Here is a 22650-nt window from a genome sequence, read left to right on the forward strand (position 1 = left end):
TGGATCTACTTAAATGAGTGGGGTCTATTGAGATCCAACGGTTGGATGCAATTGTGGCACGGTACATGAGTGGGGTCTATTGAGATCCAACGGTTGGATGCAACTGTGGCACAGTACTGCAGTTACACCACAGATTTTCCCTGTCAATGGAGCCTGAATACACTAATAAAAGGTTCATAATTATAAAATATTTCAGGAAACTTAGTAGAAATAGGTAAAATTCTTCTGATAGCACAGATAGTTAAAGAATAATTTACTCACCTGCTCCATTTTTTTTTTTTAATTAAGAAGCAATGTTTGTATCATAGAACAATTCAATCACAAAAATTCACCATAGTTGATCAATTGAAATCCAGTTGGGGTCAATTGAACACTTTTGGCCATTATTCTTCAACGAGGCCCAAAGCATCATAACCAACCCAATTGATGTTGAGGAGTTGGACTATTGACACCCCTCCAAAATCCCCTTAAAAATCCTCCTCTATTTCAATTACATTTAAAAACAAATACTCTATTGTATCTTATATATATATATTTGTCTAAACTCTCTTATTTTCTTTCTCATCAAAACCATAAAGGCAACTTTTTTCTTAAATTCTCTTTTTTTTTTCAATCATTAACACAATCTACTAATTATGAACGAAACCCAGTTTAACAAATTAATTGATTTTTGTTTTATGCTCATACTAAAATATTTTTCACCATAATCTTAAAGGTATTCAATTTAATTCATTGTTTTGTTTTCAGAAGTTTATCACCTGAGGTAAATGAGACTGCAAAATAATTTTAGGAGCAAGAAAATGATAGAAAATTGAAAGATTCATAAATTAATTTCGTTTATTTGGAAAGAATGGTATTTTTCGCATTAAATATAGTGTAATTTTTTTTTTGAGAAGAAATATAGTATAATTGAAAATGGAGTTTTAACTTTGGGTGCCTACTGCCTATAGTCTAACTCAAAGTCGAAAGCCCTCAAAACTTTTGGGCCTAGGGGCCATTTGCAAATGCAAGCCGATTGATAAATCTAAATATTTTTAGCGTGTATGATTTTTTAATGAAAGTAAACTTAAAATTTTATGATTTTATAAATAACTTGAAATTGAATCTTTTAATATATTTTATTGGCTCAAGTTTTTTAAATTTATTTAATTCTTAGTTTCAAAAAAATTATAATTGATTATGTTTATAATTTATTAAATAAATAATTGATAACATGATTTTAATAAATAAAATTATAAATATAATGATTTTATAAATATGTATTAATATTATTATAAACTATGATATATGACTCTACGTAATTGCAAGTTAACCCTTAAAAAAAATTATTATTATTGTTATTGTTAAGTGCTAAAAAAGAATTTTAATATCATAGAGTCAAACTTAGCAACTAATATTAAATTATCTCATTATTATTAATTTATTATTATTGAATATGGACTTGAGTTTTGAATTTTTTATTCTATTAAATTAAAATAAAGGCATATGGATCCAAAAAAAAATACATAAGCTTGAAAAAAATAAGACAACAACTTGGCATACGCTCTTAAAAAAAGAAAAAAAAAAGAAAAAAAAAAGAAAAATGCTTAGTGGGCTATTTTTCTTAGGCATGGCACAGCACGGCCCATGGCACGGCACAGCACGGCCCATGGCACGGCACATGTGGGCACGGCACGAGTGGGCACAAGCACAAACACGTGTGGGCACAGCACGAGTGGGCACGAGCACGAACATGTGTGGGCACGGCACGTGTGCCGGGTTGGCACGGCACGGCACGAGCACGAGTACACGTGGACTTCCTTTAATGGGTCTGGACCGGCACGGCACCGCCCATTGACCATCTTTAGCCGCGCTACAATACCAGCGTCTCAATATATATTCAGCAACATTCATTCATTTGAGCAGAGGACCACCACAAATCCACATCAATTCAATCTACAAGCTATGTACAGCTCCCATTCTAATTATTGTATCGATAGCCAAAGGCAAAGCAACAATATAATGCAATCGCTATCATTTCTTTTTTCGGGATTTAATTTTTCAGAAGTATTACACTCATCAACAGACACCACATTTTTTTTATAATAATTTTTCTAGGAATTCAGAATCGTCCGAGCACGAGCTAGAATTATTTCATATTTTAAAGACTTTGAAGATGAAATTATAAATTCAATGCATTCACAATTATTTCTTATTCCTTTATCTTGTGCGTGACGTAGAATACCAATCCTCCATAGACCATAGATATCACCAAATTCAAATGTAGATATATACTCCATGCCTCAGTAGCTAGCGAAGAGAAGAGGCATTCAAAAAAATTGTATTGGGAAAGATTAGTATTCATTTGTTCTTAAATGAGAATTTTGTTTGTATAAAATTTTATTTTTAAATGATAAATGTCTATTAATCACTTAATGTTGAGGAGCTTTTTGTTGGGCTTTAGGCAACTGTCTTAGATTTTATTTAGTAATCTAATGAATAGCTTAAAAGTTATGAGATATAAATTGTAATAATAAAATAAAAATTATTATTAGTAAAGATTACTTTTAAACTATAATTGTAGGAGCTAAGATCGCAACATCTTCAACTTTCTTCCTTGTAATCGATGCACTTAACTGATTTACCACCCAAGTTGTTTCACTCACATTAGAGAAGAGGAAAGACATTTTAATTGGAATAACTCGATCATTAGGGATACATTAATAAAAGAAAAATTGTATCACTACTCTTCAAACATGGAGTCTATTATACGGTAAGACAAATGTTGTAAGGTGTTCACTTGTCAACCTCTCGTTGGCTGATTAAAATTAAACAACGAAGTAGTGACGATTCGGATGCCCATCACTGAGCAGATTGCAAAATCCGAAAAAAGGAAAAATAATTTGGATAGAATTATCAACTTGTAAAATTGATAGGCTTATCTTTAATTTTTCTCGGGAACCCCAATTTCAAGCTCTTTCAACCGTTTCTGTCGTCATCTCTTTGATCTACAACCAGCAGCTTGCGGCTTCCCACCCAATCAATTCCTCTCGTGTTGTAAAAATAATACAAAGAAATAATGCGGCAGATAATCACTGAATTGCTTACTTTAATCTTGCTTCGTAGGTATTGACATGTAATGCTGCATGAAAATTCATAAAACGTGTTGAATTCTTGTGCAGCCACGTGTTCCATTGTAAGTTCAACGACTGGTCTTTCAACCGACTGGTTTCAGTTTGCCGAGAGATTACAAGGTGGCTTTCACAGAAAATGGCAAGAAGCTTGGGGACACCGGTATCGGGGACATGAAATTTTACAAATTTATGTTCAATTAAAGGAACCATTAATTGCATCATAATTTCCCAATTCTTTTACGTGATAAAAATAATGAAACTATCATTTTTATTACCTTTGAGTCCTTGACAATGATATTGCACATTTTATTCAATAAATTAAAGATTGCTCCACCTTCGAATCTGGCAGCGATAGTTGAAAAGAATTTAAAAAATAATAATCTAGACTTTACTTATTTTCTTAATTCATTTAAAATAATATTTTCGCTGTGTTGAAAATTTGATTTAGAAAAAAAATTTGTTTTAATTTTTTAAAATTATATTAAAAAATAACTCTATTAAACTGTATGACTTAATAACGTATCTGTATTAAAAAGAATGAATGCGCTCGCACGTGAAAATAGTTGTATGTGCATATCTATTGTGTTTCGTGAAACATATATTTCGTAATAAGAATGATTCAGACGATATGGATGAGATGACAATGGGTTTGGGTTGGCGATCTTTGACCTTATTCCCTTCAGTTTAAAAGCTTGACCAGGATTTATTCATAATGAAATTAATGCAAATGAATTGTTTTCCTAGTAATTTATTCATAACATTCTGCACTAGAAAAGCCCATTATCATAAGAATTTTAGCAATTGGATTTATATATTTTTTGAATAGCCTATTAATGTAAAAATAAAAAATTACATTTAGATAATAATGCATTACCCCTAAAAAAGATTCAATTTAATATTACTGATATGAGTTTTGTAAATTTTGAATAAATTTTTTTTATATGTGACTAAATCTAATTGTGTACTATCATAAAATGCACACAAAGCATAAGTTTTATTACAAAAAGCATAGTTCAAATTAACATAATTTAAATCTCAAAAGACGAGTAATCTAAAATATTAATTGAAAAGTATTTTAGTGTATCTCTAGAAGACTCATCTAATCTTACTTTTCATGTACTTATATGTTTACCTATATGGTAAATAGAAGATTGAAAAAATAATTTTTTAAGGCTCTTCAAATAAAAACAAATATATTATTTTAATCAAATTCTTCACTCATCAAAATTAATTATCCTCCATTCTTTTAATAATAATTGTAGTACTTCTCTCTATTCATTCTTCAATATTAAAAAGAGAGGAGAATACTTTTATATATAGATCCTTACTTGAAGTTTTTTGAAACCCTTATTATCAATGAGACCCTTAAAATGAGAAGTAAAATCTCATTTATAGAGCCTTTTAAAAATAACCTAAAATGTACAGTTGAGAGTTAAAATTAATGCAGAGTACAAGAAAAGCACCACACAAAATCGTAAGTAGGGATGGCAATGGGCACCGCCCGCAGCGGGTTTGCCATTACCAAACCCAAACCCGCACAAAATTTAAATTACCAAACCCACCCGCAACCCGCAGCAGGTTTTAATTTTTTTAAAAAAACCCACCCGCAGCGGGTTTTAACAATTACCAAACCCGCAATGGTATCCGGCGGATTTTTTGCGGGTTTCCGTATTTAAAATCACAAATATTTAATATATAAATTTATAATAATAACCTCAAGTTCCATATAACATATTCAATTTTATATTTAAACAGTGTAAATGAAAAATTAAAATTTCCACATCAATTCAACACAAATTCTCAAATTTAAGTATAAATTATACAAATCTATTTAAAAAACACAAACTAATATCTAAAAATAATAATTACATTTCATATTATCATTTAAAACAAGATCAAAGAGAATATATTTATTTTATTCACCACCATAAGCACCCATCTAACACAATGCCTAAAATAATAATTAAGATTAATATTTTCAAATACTAATTCGAAGGGAAATGCCTTTAGTTTTCTTTAGGTTATGACTTTAGAATAAGAGATGAGCCATATACACACATACACAACTTTGAGCCTTTTGCTATTTGGTAATTTGATTAATTACATTATTTTCTTTATATATTTTTATATTTAAATTAAATTAAAAATATTTGAAAAAAATTATTGCGGGTTTGGTGGATATCCATGCGGGTATCCACCGGGTATAAGGTTAATACCAAACCCACCCGCATCCATATGCGGGTTTTAATTTATAATACTAAACCCGCCCGCAACGGATAAAATTACCCGCAACGGGCGGGTTTTGACGGGTGGGTTTGGGCGGGTTTGCGGGTTTGCGGGTACAATTGCCATCCCTAATCGTAAGAAAATCTTATGCACTTCATGGAGTGGAAAATCCCCTAGATAAAAGCTAGACTAGCTTGTGGAACTTATTGTTAGCTAAGTCAGTTTGAAGAAGATTACGAGTGACAAAGGCGTGTATTTTTACCTCTAAGTGAGTAATTTTATCTCTAAGTGTTTTATTTATTTATTTATATTTTCAAATGTAATAATAAGTGGGTGAAAAAAAAATCAAATTAATTTTTGGGAGATTTCTATTTTTTTTAACTGAAATAAACATATCTTAATTATCTCGTTCGTGTTTTTACAATAATCAATAATTCTCTTGGTAGCATAATTTTACAGTATTAAAAATAACAAAATGTATAAGAAAAATATCTCATTATTAATTTTTTATTCTTCACACTAGAACATATATTTTCTTATTTTTAGTACTTAAGTTTTTTTTTTAAGTTCTATTGATATGATTTATTATATTTTATATTTTCGAGATAAATTATAGAACAAATGATAAATTTACTCTTATTTTCCTTTAAATGTTTTTTTTTTGTGTCAGAGGGACTTTTAAATATTATCAAAATTATAGGTGAGTAAGTAGTATATATTGATTTTAGTAAGAAAAATTGATGTTTGCACTAATTTTTTTTTTAGAATTTAAACTCAAATGATCAGTTAAAAAAAAAATATTGCCACTGAATAAAATCCACATCCTGTTAATCATCAAGCCAAGAAATTAAATCACATTAAATATATTATACCTCCATAAAAGCTATAGTTAAATTTGTGGGAAAGTACTGCTCCTTTAATTTCAAATTTTCAATTAAGAACAGCAGAATTCCAAATAAAAAGTGAACGAGTCATATGTGATTACGGGTGATGACTGGGGGAAAAAAAGGAGCAAAATTAAATAATAAAAGTAGAAACAGAAAAACTGAAATCCGTTGAAAATTCTGTAAATGAATCAAAATGAATGACATCAGGCACGTAGGGAAGAAAACAAGATAACATGTTGGCACAGAATAGTTGGAGATGAAGTGCCATCATCCCTTACGTGCCTGCAAATGCGTCTCCCAAGGGACAAGTTTCACAAACTCTCTGAAGATATATAATGCAAAATTAATTGATTTTATTTAAGAAAATGAAATAAAAGATAAATATAAATGAAAGAAGCAAATTGGCGATTTCTTGGTATTTTTTAATTTTTATTTTTCTTATCCACTTGGGCATCGGTAATTGTTATCTTCATATCTTCATAACCCAACCTTTGTTATAAATTGAGGAGCTTTGGACAAGCTTTTGCATTGAGCTGTTTAAAGCGTACATACACATTCAAAGCTTATTATTTTTTTATTCTAAAACAGCAAAGTTCTACCATGGCTGCATCTTACTCAGTGCCTTCAATGGTAAGCTCTAGAGCATGCACCTACCCCTTGATTAATTTCTTCTCTTTACCAAACACATGCATTTTCTTCTATCTTTAGCTCTTTAAGCTTCTCCATTTTGCTTTTACTATTATTGTTAAATACTAAGATGCTCTTGCAAAATGACATTTCCAACCCTTAATTAGTTTAGCAATATGCTGTAATCATAAATTCTCAATTACTAGCAGTTCTCAAGAATTCTGTAGCACTAGAAATATTTGTTCTATGAAACAGGCATGCATAGCTATGAATACAGTTTCACTGCTGTCAAGTGAGTACCTTTTTTCTTTTTTTTTTAATCAATAAAACCACTTTACATATTCAAGTTTCATCAATTGAGCAATTCGTTTCTAATTTCTTCTTTGGTTTATGCTGGTGGTATATGTCATTGTTCATATGGGACAATGTCTCTTTAGTCTTTGCATTCAATTATTTTATTAATAAACGGTAAAAGATTATTATTTAATTAAAAAAAGAAAGAAAGAAAGAAAAGAATAAGGAAAAGAGGGTAAATGATTTTTCAGATGAAGGCATATAGTATCTCATATTTGTCAGTTTATTTATTTATTTGCTATTTCACATCAACAAGTACTATTTCCCTTCACATTTTCTCCAATTAAATATCTGTTTTATAATATTGTTCAATATGCGTATGTTTTATGGAAGACTAGCTATCTCCTATTGAATTTGATGAGTAACAACATTCTTTTTCTCGATTAGATTTAATTTTAAGGTGGATGGAACATAATAATACTACATGTAGCAATGATTAAAGAAAATAAATAGATTAAGAATGAACTTAGTGCTAAAATTATTGATCTTAGATAAAACGTTGATCGTTTTGTTAGTGTAGAGCAAAGTTTTGATGCTAGTAGAAATTCAAAAATTATGTCAAAAAGTCACATAGTTTGAGTAATTGATGAGAGAATTTCGTTGAGCAGATATTGGAAGAAGAAGGGCGGTTTGAAGCAGAAGTTGCAGAGGTGCAAGCATGGTGGAACAGCGAGAGGTTCAGGCTAACCCGCCGACCATATTCAGCAAGAGACGTTGTGGCTCTACGAGGTAGCCTTAGACAGAGCTATGGCTCCAATGAGATGGCCAAAAAGCTATGGAGAACTCTGAAAACCCACCAGGCCAACGGCACCGCATCAAGAACATTTGGTGCCCTTGACCCTGTCCAAGTAACCATGATGGCCAAGCACTTGGACAGCATCTATGTCTCTGGCTGGCAGTGCTCGTCCACTCACACCAGCACCAATGAACCAGGCCCGGACCTTGCCGATTACCCCTATGACACTGTCCCAAACAAAGTTGAGCACCTTTTCTTCGCGCAACAATACCATGACAGGAAACAAAGAGAGGCTAGAATGAGCATGAGCCGTGAAGAGCGAGCCAGGACTCCTTGTGTTGATTACTTGAAGCCAATTATAGCTGATGGTGACACTGGCTTTGGGGGCACTACGGCCACTGTGAAACTTTGCAAGCTCTTTGTTGAGCGCGGAGCTGCTGGTGTTCATATTGAGGATCAGTCCTCTGTGACCAAAAAATGTGGTCATATGGCTGGTAAAGTGCTGGTTGCTATTAGTGAACACATCAACAGGCTTGTGGCTGCAAGGTTGCAATTTGATGTTATGGGAGTGGAGACAGTGTTGGTGGCTAGGACTGATGCAGAAGCGGCAACTTTGATCCAAACCAATGTGGATACCAGAGATCATCAGTTCATTTTGGGTGTGACTAATCCAAATCTAAGGGGAAAAGCTCTGGCTTCTATTTTGGCCGAAGCAATGGCTGCTGGTAAAACAGGAGCTGAACTCCAGGCCATTGAGGATAATTGGATAGCAATGGCAGGACTCAAGACGTTCTCCGAGTGTGTTATTGATGCAGTTAACAACTTGAACACTGGTGAGCATGAGAAGAGGAGGAGATTGAATGAATGGATGAATCTTTCCAGCTATGACAAGTGCTTGTCCAGTGAGCAATGCCGTGAGATTGCCGAGAGATTGGGGCTTAAGAATCTCTTCTGGGACTGGGACTTGCCCAGAACCAGAGAAGGATTCTACAGGTTCAAGGGCTCAGTAGACGCAGCAATTATCCGCGGCTGGGCTTTTGCTCCTCATGCTGATCTTATTTGGATGGAGACTGCCAGCCCAGACTTGGCCGAATGCACCAAGTTTGCCGGAGGCATAAAATCAAAGCACCCAGAGATCATGTTGGCCTACAATCTTTCACCATCATTCAACTGGGATGCATCAGGAATGACTGATGAAGAAATGAAAGATTTCATTCCCAGGATAGCCAAGTTAGGTTTCTGTTGGCAGTTCATAACCCTGGCAGGTTTCCATGCTGATGCACTCGTTGTTGACACATTCGCCAAAGACTATGCCAGAAGAGGCATGCTGGCTTATGTGGAGAGGATTCAGAGGGAAGAAAGAAACAACGGAGTTGACACGCTCGCTCACCAGAAATGGTCCGGTGCTAACTATTACGACAAGTATCTCAAGACTGTACAGGGAGGCATTTCTTCCACTGCTGCTATGGGCAAAGGCAAGCCGTTTTCCCTTCACTCATTATTCTCTGCATCAATATCCTTAAATTGTAATTACATTTTTGATAAATTTTTGTCCAATATTTGTTCTTGCAGGAGTAACTGAAGATCAATTCAAAGAAACATGGACTAGGCCTGGAGCAACAAACATTAATAATGGAAGCACGGTGGTTGCCAAGGCAAGAATGTAAGAGAGCCGCTACAATTGAGAGTATATGGTTTAAGGGTCCTGTATTCCTGTAGAGCATTTACCCGGATCTTGTAATGTGAAACTGGGAGAGTAATAATGTGTTTGTAATAATTCAATTTGGGTCGTTCTGGGAATTCTTCGGCCTCATTATGCCAGCTTAATTAGGAATTCTGTTAAGCTCTCTACGGCCTTTTGTTATTTTTTCATGTATTAGTACTACTGCTGTATTTTGGTTTATTCCATAATTTTCAAATACAATTACCAGTTTTTGTTCACTTTACAGTCTTTAGCTCAATTATACTTATTGCAAATTAGTGAGTGTTATTCCGAAAAATTTAGTCTTAAAAGTCTTGGAAGGTATTAAAATGGCGCGTTTGCTTTGACACTATAATAAGTTGAACCTTTTTCTCAAATTTAACATACATCTAAGTGCTTCAGTTTCTAGAAACGCTCTAGTCTGAAGGTAAAATGCTTTATTTGCGAAAATATTTTGCTAAAAGAAATACTCAGAAGTGCTTCTCCAAAAGCACTTTCAAATGTTTTTTCGAAAGAACCAGCACATTTGGCAGTGATTTCATCCTATAGCTGCCTTGGACTGAAAATCATAACATCAATCCCAAACATAATGATTGTAACTTCTTAAACCTTTATTTATACCTCTTGAATGCTCATCAGTTAGTTTGTTGGGAAAAATAGGACTCACCTCAACAGTTCGCAGGGCGCCAGGGCCTACAACAGCTTCGGTATCTGCTCTCTCTATTGCCTGTAATCAACTGGTAAACATATGGTTGTTTCACATATAAAACATTTTAAAGAGAAAATAATGGCTATCGAAAGAGCAGTAGAGGGGACACTGTGCCTTGTAAGTTGTAACCATGGAACCTTGTATTATTAGGAAAATTGAGTCTCAAATAATAGAATACAAGCGAGCAAAAAATTAAACACTCGTGGCGAATTGAACAAGGACAAAGGAAAATGCACAACCCTGTAAAATTTGTAATACATATGGATTATGTAACAGAACACTGAGAAAATTGAAAATAACTTTCCTTTTTGTTTTATTAATTCCAAGGCTTCACAACGGCGAGCACGATGATAATCGCAATAACCAGGAGCAAGATAATGGCAATCATCATGCATTTTCTTGATCTTCTCTGTAAGCGTTTTGCTATTCGAAGAGCATCCGTGCCCAGTTGAACATGGTCCACTGCATGTGTCACCTGCATCCAAGAGATTGTGCGGAAATTGATTAATGCCTCATCGTTGAACATGAGCTTGTGCCATACAATAATTTAAAGCCGTGAAATCGAAAATCAAGGGATTCACTAGGATGACAATTACAAAAAAATTGCTTATGTGAAAAGTGGTTCCTCTGTTTGAAAAATATGAATTCAATATAATAGTAAATATGCCCTGAAAGGAGCCCAGCTAGCCGTGAATGTATTTTTTACTCACACAGTCACTTTAGTTTCTAGTAACAATATGGGGCAACTAAAATCAATTTCTGTAATAAAAGATTAGCAATGTAGTATTACAACACAAGTGATAGAGCAAACCTTTAAGTCATAAAATTGATAAAAAAAAAATAAACACTGAAAATGACATCAATATTTTCTACCAATCTTGCAAAGCAATAGTTAAAAGGGTAAGAAAATGCAAAGCATTGAAATCCCCTCTTATTTTTCTAAAAAACCCATAGGATTAAAAAAAAAAGGGTGCAGCCCCGCAGGCAGAATACCAAATAAACTACAGAACGCAGAAACAAGAAGTAGCCAGGCCCAAACACTAAAGTCCAGAGGCCTGCGATTGCTAAATGCACTCTACATTTAAAATGACATCAATATTTTCGACCAATCTTGCAAAGCAGTGGTTAAGAGGGTAAGAAAATGCAAAGCACTGAAATCCCCTCTTATTTTTTCTAAATACCCCATAGTAAAAAAAGGTGGTGCAGGCAGAATACTAATAAACCATAAAACATAGAAACAAGAAGCAGCCAGGCCCAAACACCAAAGTCCAAAGGCCTACCCTGTCTACTGTCTACTGTCTACAGTATAGCTATTACTAAATGCACTCCACATTTCCTAATGAATCGGTAGCCCCCTGCTTCCGGTGAATGATAGTTTTGAGTTGAGTGATAGTTTGAGACTAGCAATTAAACATGAATTTTCTTTTTTGAGACACAATGAATTCGACGAATTACAGTTATAAAGGCAATGTTTTATTTACCCAATTTGTAAACATTTTCTTCTACAATGCAAAATAATTTTTATTTCTTTTCCACTTTAATTTGCAAATAAACTTCCCTTCCATTAGGGCCAATGTGCAGCTATCGTCAGGGTGAGAACAAATGAAAGACTATGGTGACTCGGTAAATTTTCCCCGCTTTTACCAACAGAAATTTCGATGCTCTTTTTTTTTCCCCCCCGATTGTTACAAAGGCCATTAGGAATCTAGATAAATACATTTATAACACAACTCATAGATCTATAAAACATAACTCAAGAATCAAATTTTACCAACAATATTACGTGGAGAATAATCTACTCCCACTAACAATATCTATTAGCTAAGAAAAATATACTCCTATTCCATTTTTTTATCAATGGGGAAAGAACCCCACGAGGGATCGAAGCCCCAGCCCAGTGTAGCCCAATTTCATTGGTTGTTACAACTTTTTATGTGGTTATTTACATTTTTAGACACGTGAAAAAGAACAAAAGCAGCAAGATTTCATTATCATTATTTTTCAGAAAATCAAATTAAAATGCCCTAAGAAGAAATTTTCATTAGAGGGCAACTGAGCATACGTGTCTCAAAATCCCTATTCACACAACCATCCACAAACCAAATTTCACCCAAAAAAGAAAAATGAGAGAGAAAAATGAAGAGAACCCACACTAAAGAAGTGAAAATATACTTAAAAGACAGTCATAGACATTTTGACCAAAGGGAAGACTCAAGAATTGCCACTCTTCCAAGGTTTGATGACACCGACTACTATGACAGCTACTATAATCAAGAGTATTATAATGGCAATGCACATCCATTTTCGGGAACTCTTCTGGTGTTTCTTAGCATTTTGTAGAGCAGTTGTCCCTGACTGGACGTTAGTGACTGCATTTGAAACCTGAACCGACATTTCCATTAACACAACCAAACAAAATATGTCCTTCAACAAACATGTGCGCACGCAGAAACACAACCCAACCAAAAAGGTTGAGAGTACAAAAGCAAACCTGGCTTTCAATGTTGTCCAAAATTTCTCCTTGGGCCTCAACTAGAACTGCCATATCCATGTAAATCTGGAAAGTAACAGAACTACATTAGACAAGTCAGCCGAGTAGCCTAGGTTACTAGTTGCACTGATACGGTTATACCTGCTGCAAGTCAAGAAGCTTCTTCTCAATTTCCTTGACGGCATCGTGTCTCTCCTGGATTTCTTCTAAGGTGTTCAGCACCTGCAGTTATACTCCAATTACGAATATTAAATTCCAGTGAATAATAGAAAGCTTTCACAGCCAATTCTCACCAATCTTGTGTTACACTTTGGAAACAAGAGGAGATCTTCAAAAACATGATATTAGATATGTTAAACAGCATACCTGTCCTCGTCCCTGCTCTTGAATTGCCTTCTGGAAGATTTGCTCACTGTTTCCAGTTTCTATCAGGTGGTCAATTGTCTAAAACAGACATGAAATTTTTGCCAATTATGACGCATCCATAAACATTAACGCTGAAAGTATAATGTCAGGATTCAGGCTCACCTCCTCATCTGGTCTGGTTCCAGTAACTGTTCAACCACAAAATTTGAAACAAGAACAATGAATAGATATTCCATCACCCATTTAATGCTAATATCATAAGGCCAATATCTCTTTGTACTTTGGATTCATAAACTTTTTCAGTTTTGCTAACTTATAAGCCAAATATCCAAACCTGTAATGACTCGTCTTTCCACAACCTCACGATACTCCTCTTGGATCCTTTGTCTTAGAGTCTGACACATTATACCACAATGATAAGTCAGAGAAGAAACTGACGACAGAAAAGAATAGCATGACTTCTAGAGTTACCTGAAACTCTGTCATTAGTTCCTTGAATCTTTTTGTCAAAGCACTGCAATTCAAACAAATAATTATGCATCAACTAGATAAAGTTAACCATACTACCAGTTCACAAAATATACTTCACAACGCACTTTGTGACATTCATCCTTGATCTGTCAACACTAGTTCCCTTTTCACATCCAGGCTTTTGCCGGTTGGCCAAGTTCTGATGATGAATAAAAAGCAATTAGAAAATATTTTAAAAAAAAGCCTAACCATTAAAACGAAGGTTAATATGCAATTGAAGATACAGAAAGAAAAGAAACAAGAGCATTAGCGTATTACCTCTCTGTTTATAGCTTCTATTTTTGCTTTGACATTCCGTGCAATCTTTCCCACTTCATCGACATCTTTCTCCATCCGCTTTTTGATAGCTGCAATCATTTAACATTACAATTTGCTACAAATGTAGGACTACAATGGATACTAAATGTAAACGGCAAGCTAGGTGCATAAATACTCAATATAGTAAACTTTTGATCAATTTATTAAGTCTTGCACAGTTGCACCCAAGTTTGCAAAGTATTGCCCATATCAGTGCAAAAGATCTCTCCAATTAGTTGCTGCCAAGGCTTTAGATCTTGATTCAACTGCTTAACTAGACCATCACTTAACTAAACCATCAATTACAGAGCCAAGTACAGAGGCTCGCAAGTTGCAACTGACTTGGGTAAAAAATGTTATGGACTTGCAACCAGGAAATTCCATAGGCATGTGAAGTTTTAAAGCATACAAGTTACTAATACAGCAATAGACTTCTACCTTTCATTTCAGAAGCTTTTGTTACAGATTTTGACTCCTCATTTGCATCCTGAAAAAAGATCAAATTAGAAAATGATATAAGTAAACAGTGCCAATCAGCAATAAAATTACCTGGGATATAAAATTAAAAAAAAAAAGAAGCAGCAAAAGAATAATTAATTTACAGATTATCCTGGAGTTTCACTGTTTGCAATAGCTTTTTGAGAAGGTCGTTTGGAGCACAATGCACATTTTTTGAGCTTATAAACAGGTTAATAATCTGCCTTTTTATTTTTCAGCAATAAGCACCATCAAATAAAATTGAATAAGGATGGAAATAATAGTTTACAAAATCTGTATCAAAAAAGGCTTCCTGTTTCACTGTTGCATCAAGTTCGGAGGATTGAACCTATTGGATCTGAAACCCGCCATCTCAACTGCGAGCTGGATGGCTGGTGCTAAAACAACCTACGTCCATCAATATCCACAATCACGGAGTTCTCATTTCTAATCAAGCTAAACAGAAAGCAATAAATGAATATTGTATCATTTGAAGTTTAAATTTGATTACTAGCACTTGTTTCAACTTTTCTCTTTCTGTCACAAATTTTTTCCATTGAAGGCCACACGAAACTAGAATTAAGGAACTGAACTATCAGGACAATGATTCCTTATCTAATTCAACCTTTCTTTTTGGCTCAAATATGCACACCATAAACAGATAAAGAAACGTTTAAAGTAGATCATGGGATTATCTGACAGCTTATAAAATTCCCTCGAAGAACTATATGAGATAAAACAGTAATCTAAGTCAAATGAGAATAGACTGGGATAAGCTTATACATACCTTCAGTTTCTTAAGTAGCGCAGAGAGCTTGTCAACCTGCTTTTCGATCTCTTGTATCTAACTTACGAAGAAGAAAACAAAATTAGAGGAAATAGAGACCAAACAGAAAGGGCAAGTTATCAAAAGTATAATAAATGAGCTGGTGAAAAGAAATACTGCAACTCAAGGCTTGTAAGGCTTGATAGGGGCGTAATTTCAACGTCCAGTTCCCTAAGTGAGTTTTGAAGAATATGACCTATCTCAATAAAGAGGTCATGAAACAAATCCGGAAATGCCTTATTTCCTTTAGTTAACCCAATTAAGTCATAATTCTAAAAAGACAAAGAACCCACATAAATAATGGGATAAAGCTCTATAAATACTAAATTTAACCAATACCTATCACAATCAAATGGGGAAATACAATTATGTGGATTATCTAAGAACAATAGTAAATCGACTAAACAAATTACCTGCTTATTGAAACCTTCCATTCCCATGTCAGAGCTACTCCTAGGAACCCGTGTGCCCATTTCGATATCATTATCTCTAGAAGGCTGGCCTCTGGCATCACTGACAAACGAATCCTAGAACAAAGCAAAAGAAATACAAAAATCAATATGCAGTGGAAAGTCAACACAGTCTCTTAAAATAAAATAGGATAACACAACCAAAAAAAAAATACAGAGTTGCAGATAAACTTCAGACAAAAAACACTCTAATCCAATCTAATTCATAGACATATTCAAGTGATTTTTTTTCTGATTTAACCAAATAAGCCTCTAGAGTTTTAACAAAATTCAATTCAAAAACTTGTTATTCTATTACTCTTCTACAAAAGAGACTGCAATAATCCTGATAAAACTTTAGAAAAACCAAAAAGGTCAATAGAAAATCACAAAACTTTACTCCTTCACAAACTTTGATCCAATTCAATCAACAAAATTCTCTAAATTGACCAACAAACACCCTCCCAGAACTTCAAACTTTAACAAATAACCACGAAAAAAATAAATAAATAAAGCAACAAATTTTACTAAGCAACACCCATTTCAGGTCCCAAAACCCAGAATTCAAATCACCAAATTCACCGTCACACAGAAATAAAAAGTACAACATAAATGAAATCCCATAATCCAAAATTATTACACAAGAATCTATAGCTAAAAATCGCAAATACCCAAAAAAGGAAGATGGTCAAAGGAACAGAATTGAATTGAATTGAAATTACCGTGAGCAAGTCGTTCATATTGATCAAATTCAAATGAGCGAAACAAAAGAACGACAGAAGACTGTAAAGTCCAAAATGGAGGTTTTGGTTTTGTTTTTGGTTTTATTATTATATGTTATGTTCCTATTATGTTGTTTACTTGACCACCAGACTAATACGAAGTTTGGCCGGCCATTTTTGAATGGGCATTATTACACTGTAGTCCCTGTTGTTTTATGCCAAATCAAAATAACCAAACATTTAAACATTTTGACACATAAGTCATGCTTGTTAAAATTTTAACACTTGAGTATTTGACCGTAGTTGACCGTCGAGGAAATGTTAACGGAAATACTGAATATCAATTTTATCCTTGAAAATACCAAAAAGAGACTGAGCGGCTTAAGTAATAAATATAGTTAATTAGTTATTATATTACAATTTAGGGTTACTTCGTGATGCCATTATTTTTTAACGGCACCAATAATATAACAAATGTACACCTTTAAATTTTGACCAATAGTATAAATAAAAGAAAAAAAAAAGAAAAGACAACCACACCCTAAGGTTTGAAAAAATTATCTTACAAATTCCTAAATTTAAAAAAAAATTCCAAGACTCATTTTTAATTATAATGCCCTTAATATAATAACTAAAAATTGACTTTAAAATTTTTAGTAGTACAAATATAATCTAATAATATAATTGGTGTAGTAGACTAAAATAATAATAAAATATTTTAAATATTTTAAATAATTTTAAATCTATAAATTATTATATTTATTTTAATAACATATGTATTTATGGAAGGATTTTAAATAAATCTTTAGGTTAAATAAATTTTACAATTAATGAATTATCTCATGTTTTAATAGTATTAAAATAAATATTATTATTTCACATAATATTTGAAATAATTTAAATTTTAATATATGTATTTATAATATTATGTTTATATTTATTATAAAATTTTCTTCAATATAATAAAATAGATCTAATAAATTGTAAAATATAAAAATGCTTTTTAAATACTGAAATTACTTTAAAATGTAAATTTTATTACATAAATTTTAATATTATGTTTTACTTTAAAAATTACTAGAGTCAATTTTTGAGATTAACAGAAGTAAAAGGTATTATGATTAAAAGGAGATCTTAATGTCCCTTACTGAATATTTGAAGGTCTTTCTTACCATTTCCCAAACTATAGGTGTAGGTATCATTTTCTCTAAACAAAAAAGATATAAGCTCTTCAGAAATATTGTACTAGTTAACAAATAAATTAATAGATTAACAAATCAATTAAATTAATAAGTATTTATATTTAATCTGAACTCAGGAACTTAATTTGAAAGGTTACCTATTACTTATTAATTAACTAATTATTTATCCACTTAATTAAACCAATAGTAGAGATTAAAATATTTAAATCCAAGGGTCTAGAACAACTTCATTATTAATGTTGTAAAAAATCATATAGTATCATAGAAAAATCCTAAAACTTTATTTATCTATGTAAGAAAACAAAAAAAAAAAAAATCTATAACAACATTACAATATTAAGGGGTTTTCTAATTCCGGCTGAGAGTGTTGTCATTGAATTGGAGGATAGTGTTTTGGCGCCACATTTTACGATCATGGATTCAAATGCAAATAGGCATTCAAACAAAATATGATCGAGGCTTGCCCATAATATCAATTTTTAACACATGACATGACACTTGTATGGCTTTGATTGATTTTGAAATCTCTTCGGCCTAAAAGACCATTTTATCCTTTCCCCATTACACAAGTTAACGGTAAATTCGTCAATGGACCTAAGTGTATAAAAATGAAAATAAGCATAAAGTATTCAAATTTGGAAACATTTGTATATGAATTTTTTCTTTTCAAAGAAACAAACAACAGGGGCCGCGGTGTGATAGTCCCTTCATCAAACTACGTTAATAAGACCAAAGGTTCTACAAAAGACAATATTTGTTGTAATAATCAGCTGCTGTTCTTTTTTAAAAAAAATAATAATAAAAATAAAAAAATTTCGTATTTCAATGGCATAACTGCACTAATGTTATTTTATATAATATGTTAATGATGAGATATTTATTAGAACATAAACAATAGACATATGCAGATCATATTTGATTAGATTTTTGTATCACTATTTTGACTATTCCTAATCTTGCTTCTAGAAAAGTTAAACGATAATAAATAATAATATTCTTCTTCTAGAATGAGAGTTGGAATTTTATCGGTCCGTTTGTAGAAATTTTTCATAACTAGGCAATCCAAATTTTTATTATTTTTATTTTTATAGAGTGTTCAGTCCTTGCATTTATCTAATAGGACTGTAGGTTGAGGAGAAATTTAGTCGTGGCAAACCGGGCCAAAATTATTAGTCTAAATCGTGCTTTCGTACTCATTCATGCCCGTGTTCAATCAGCTTCATCAAAACAAAAACCTTAAGCTGCCTGTCAATCAAAACAAAAGTCCCCATTGAAATTTGAGAATGACGATCTACCTTACAGCTGTGGGCTGACGTTACAATGAACAGCTAGCTATAACATAGTTTAAAAACATGCGGTATTTATAACAGATTAAGTTTTGTCCTACGTTACTACTGATATAACATCGATCAGTCTCAAGGGTCTTTAAATTCAGAGAACGCCTCTCCTTACGAGCAAGGAAAATAAATTAATTTCTACAGCCTAACCTCTTCTTCACCATAATTAATCTGCAAATTCTGTATTTTCCTAGCTGTCAGTTTCTGATTCTGCCGTGTTACTATGTGAAATTGATATGAAAAAAGTACACAACTTTTTTATTTCTGTTCTTCAGTTAAGATTTAGGCATAGAATGCCAACTAGCAAGGCGGTAAGTGAATAAGAAGGAAGATGATAAAATACAAAATCTGCATGCACGAGTCTAATTTTTTTCAATGTTTTGCTTTAACAAACGATAAAAAATACATTTTATAGCCTTGCAATGTGTGTGTGTGTATATATATATATATAAATTTTTTAATCCAAGATTTTAAAGTCCGGTAAAATTTTAAAATTCTACAGTTTTAAAGTGTTAATTTCATAATATTTTAAAACTATGCAGTTTTAAAGTTTTCTCAAACTTTCTTACACTTTAAAATTTCAGACCAGAAAATTATTATATATATATATATATATATATATATATATATATATATAACAGTATTATGCGATGGTGAAAATGACTTAATTTAATTAAAAGCATCCATGATGTGAAGACAGCTACTACCATCATAATTTTCATAGAAGAAGCCAACATCCCATCCTCTGTTGTCAGAAGAAATGGCCGCCTAGAAACAGAAGATGGATACCAAAAGAAACAGAATGGAAGTTCGCTGGAATAACCTCATGGTGCAACAGACCCATTCATTGTCGTTAATTATATCTTGGGAAACAGACGTTATTCGAATCCTAAAGCACTCAAGAATGAGAGAAGAATTTATTTGAAGGAAACTGTAGTATCACACGGGCCTCGATTTTTGTTATATTTTTTTATCTTAATTATACGTCTTATTATCTCATTAAAGTAATTGAAAGGAATTTAGATCAATTACAAATAGATGTAAGTAATTAAAAATTCAAAAATTAATAACTTAATTAATTTTTCAGAAATACTGTTTACAATTACTGTTTCATGATACTGTTCACCCGTATAAAAAATATTAATTTTCTAAAAACACAATAAAATGCAGAAAATAAATGGCACAGAGATTTTTACGTGGTTCGGATTAATCAATCTTACATCTACGAGGCCGTACCCAGATGAAAAGCAATTTACTAAGTTGAGATGTTACAACCTATAGATTTACCAAACTTAAAACTCTCACTTATAGTTTATCACCATATAGTTTACTCAACCTTAAACCGAATCTGCTTCTATTGAATAATTGCTACCCCTCTTGATCCACGATCCTCAAGGCACTTCGTAAAGTTATCAATAACAATTCTTTAATTCTTCAACATCTATTGATCGAAGATCCACATAAATTCTCCATAGAGATGAAAAGAATATAAGAAAACAAATCAACTCTAGGGAGGAGGCCGAATTTTGCTTCTTTGCTTTATGCTCTGTGTTGTGCGATCAAACTTCAAATATGAAATAGGCACTAGAGTTTCACCAAAATAGTAAGTCTTAAAAGACTTGGATTCTTTCCAAATAAGAGTTTATTTCCTTTTATAATTCATATGAATATGAATATGAATAGGAATAAATATGATTTTCTTGCCTTACTTGTCTCCCCAGAAATATTTAGAGCTTTTAATAACTTCTTATTTGAACAAATTTCTTGTTCTAAATAGATCTCATGCGCTAATTATAGAATCTCATTATTAATTGACTTTCTAAATTAGACATGTAATTAAATTATGAAACAAATATTCCTAATAAATTAGAATCTCATTAAATTAGGAAATTAATAAATTAATCTCTATTACAAGATATGCAATAAATAAACTTACAATTTAACTAGACTTGCCATAAAATGTCAACTCTATAAATAATGACCTTAACAGTAATTATTACTTCAACAGTAATATTTATTATTCTGTAAAGTCCCAATTTGATATTTGTAATATTTTCCCTATATATGGGCACCAAAGGAAACAAAAAAAGAGAAGTAGAGATTGCATAGGCATCAAATTAAAAGATGATTAAATCAATTAATTTGCACAGTTTTCACAAAAGCAAACTTACTAATGAATGAATCAGAAGGCATTACTTACTGCAAGAGAATTGTTCAATGGATTGATAGTTCACAAATACTTTCATAGCAATAATAACAAAGAAGTTTCTAACCCCTTCTCCTCTTTCGGTTTCGGTAAAGAGCATATGATTCTTCCATTTCATCATCAATCGTTCTCCTCATTCTAGGTCCCGGTAGTCTTCCTTCAGGAATCGAGCTCCGCAGCTGGAACTTGGTTTTCGGAGGTCTGATTTCATACTCGATTGTGCCAAGAATTTCATCTCTCAAAGCTCTTCCAGCACTCCCCGAAACATCTCCTCTCTTCAAATCTACACTTGCCGCTTCCTTCAATTTCTCAGCCAGCAGTTGGCGAGCACGCTCCCTCATACACAGGGTTGTTGCTTGAAACATCTCTGTCGATTCCAGATAACCCTCGTAAAATGAAATATTATCACTCTTTTGCCGGCCAAGAACCTCTATCTCAGAGGCAGGCATGTTGGCTAAGTTTGTGAGAGCACCAGCAGCTGCCATTAGCTTCGCTGCAATAATTCCACTTCCAACGACTTCGCATAAATTTGGTGCCACGTGTACCACTTTGCTTGTTAAAACATCAAATAGCATCTTCTTTTCAGAATCAAGAGCAATCACTCGATCACATGCATCCATTGTCATTTGAAGTACATCCTCAGGAAGTGGCTCCCAGCTCCTGCTTATTGGTGATTCCTTAAATACTTTAACTAACCGATCCTGGGTCTCATCCGAAAGGTCTTCTTTTAGTCGACATGGAAGAGAAAAATATTCAGCGCTAGTTATATCTACTACTTCTTCAAGTCTAGGTCCCGCAGTGCTGATAGCTTTTGCAAGTAAAGCATAGTGGAGCGGACGAGGGAGAAGGCATTCGAGATCGCCAAACTTGGAGCGATAGCTGTCGCGAATGAAATTGTGATTACTAACAATTTCATTCTCGATGCTCTCAAGTTGATCAATAAGTCTATCAGTGTCAATGCATCTGGCTATATCTTCTTCATTTTTCAGTGCATCAATGTATTTAGCCAAGTCTTCCTCCGTGTCCAGATCAATATATTTTTCTTCATTCACGTCGTCGTCTGCTTTCTCCACCCTAGGTTCGAAAGTAGGCTCGAAGCTCTTCATGAGGCAGGCTTTTTTTTTCCTTGATTAGCTGCTTTTAGGTGGGCTAACGTATTTATATAGGGAAAGTGAGTTACTTGTTCGACAAGCAAAGTTCATAAGCAAATATTCTTCTCACTCCTTATTAACTGCAAAAAGAATCGAAAAAAAAGGAAAAGCTTATTCCTTAATTAACAGGGAAAGCCCTTATCACTCGTATATATACAAACAATAATGTTTTTCTATAATAATAATAATAATAATATAGCATGAAAAAATTACTTGAAGAATATTAAGACGTACGTGCCGA

The 22650-nt window shown here is 32.9% G+C and overlaps 3 protein-coding genes across 5 annotated transcripts; 1 reads left to right on the top strand and 2 right to left on the bottom strand.

The window, feature by feature from the left end:
- The first annotated feature begins 6705 nt into the window (after positions 1-6705).
- Positions 6706-9884, top strand: LOC102615372 (isocitrate lyase). Of its 2 annotated transcripts, none has more exons than XM_006469640.3 (3): positions 6706-6856; positions 7816-9418; positions 9516-9884. In XM_006469640.3, the coding sequence occupies exons 1-3, from the start codon at positions 6827-6829 to the stop codon at positions 9608-9610; spliced, it is 1728 nt and encodes a 575-aa protein (XP_006469703.1). In that variant the 5' UTR covers positions 6706-6826; the 3' UTR covers positions 9611-9884. The 2 variants fall into 2 exon arrangements, with proteins under 2 accessions (XP_006469703.1, XP_024950949.1); XM_025095181.2 differs by lacking the exon at positions 6706-6856 and adding an exon at positions 6863-7145.
- Positions 9885-10469: 585 nt separating this feature from the next.
- Positions 10470-16680, bottom strand: LOC102614892 (syntaxin-132). 2 transcript variants are annotated; one of them, XM_006469639.4, is made up of 13 exons: positions 16514-16679; positions 15756-15869; positions 15304-15360; positions 14478-14526; positions 14001-14089; positions 13808-13881; positions 13683-13725; positions 13546-13606; positions 13374-13399; positions 13212-13289; positions 12987-13067; positions 12846-12911; positions 10470-10829 (listed from the first exon to the last, which is right to left on the bottom strand). In XM_006469639.4, the coding sequence occupies exons 1-13, from the start codon at positions 16529-16531 to the stop codon at positions 10671-10673; spliced, it is 915 nt and encodes a 304-aa protein (XP_006469702.1). In that variant the 5' UTR covers positions 16532-16679; the 3' UTR covers positions 10470-10670. The 2 variants fall into 2 exon arrangements, with proteins under 2 accessions (XP_006469702.1, XP_006469701.1); XM_006469638.4 differs by lacking the exon at positions 10470-10829 and adding an exon at positions 12321-12736 and having other exon boundaries at positions 16514-16680.
- A 4640-nt stretch (positions 16681-21320) lies between these two features.
- LOC107175764 (U4/U6 small nuclear ribonucleoprotein Prp31 homolog) lies at positions 21321-22364 on the bottom strand. Its single transcript, XM_015527494.1, has one exon. The coding sequence runs from the start codon at positions 22362-22364 to the stop codon at positions 21321-21323; it is 1044 nt and encodes a 347-aa protein (XP_015382980.1).
- Between the last annotated feature and the right edge of the window lie 286 nt (positions 22365-22650).

The sequence above is a fragment of the Citrus sinensis genome, chromosome 2, assembly GCF_022201045.2.
Source record: "Citrus sinensis cultivar Valencia sweet orange chromosome 2, DVS_A1.0, whole genome shotgun sequence".
NCBI classification, from domain to species: domain Eukaryota; kingdom Viridiplantae; phylum Streptophyta; class Magnoliopsida; order Sapindales; family Rutaceae; genus Citrus; species Citrus sinensis.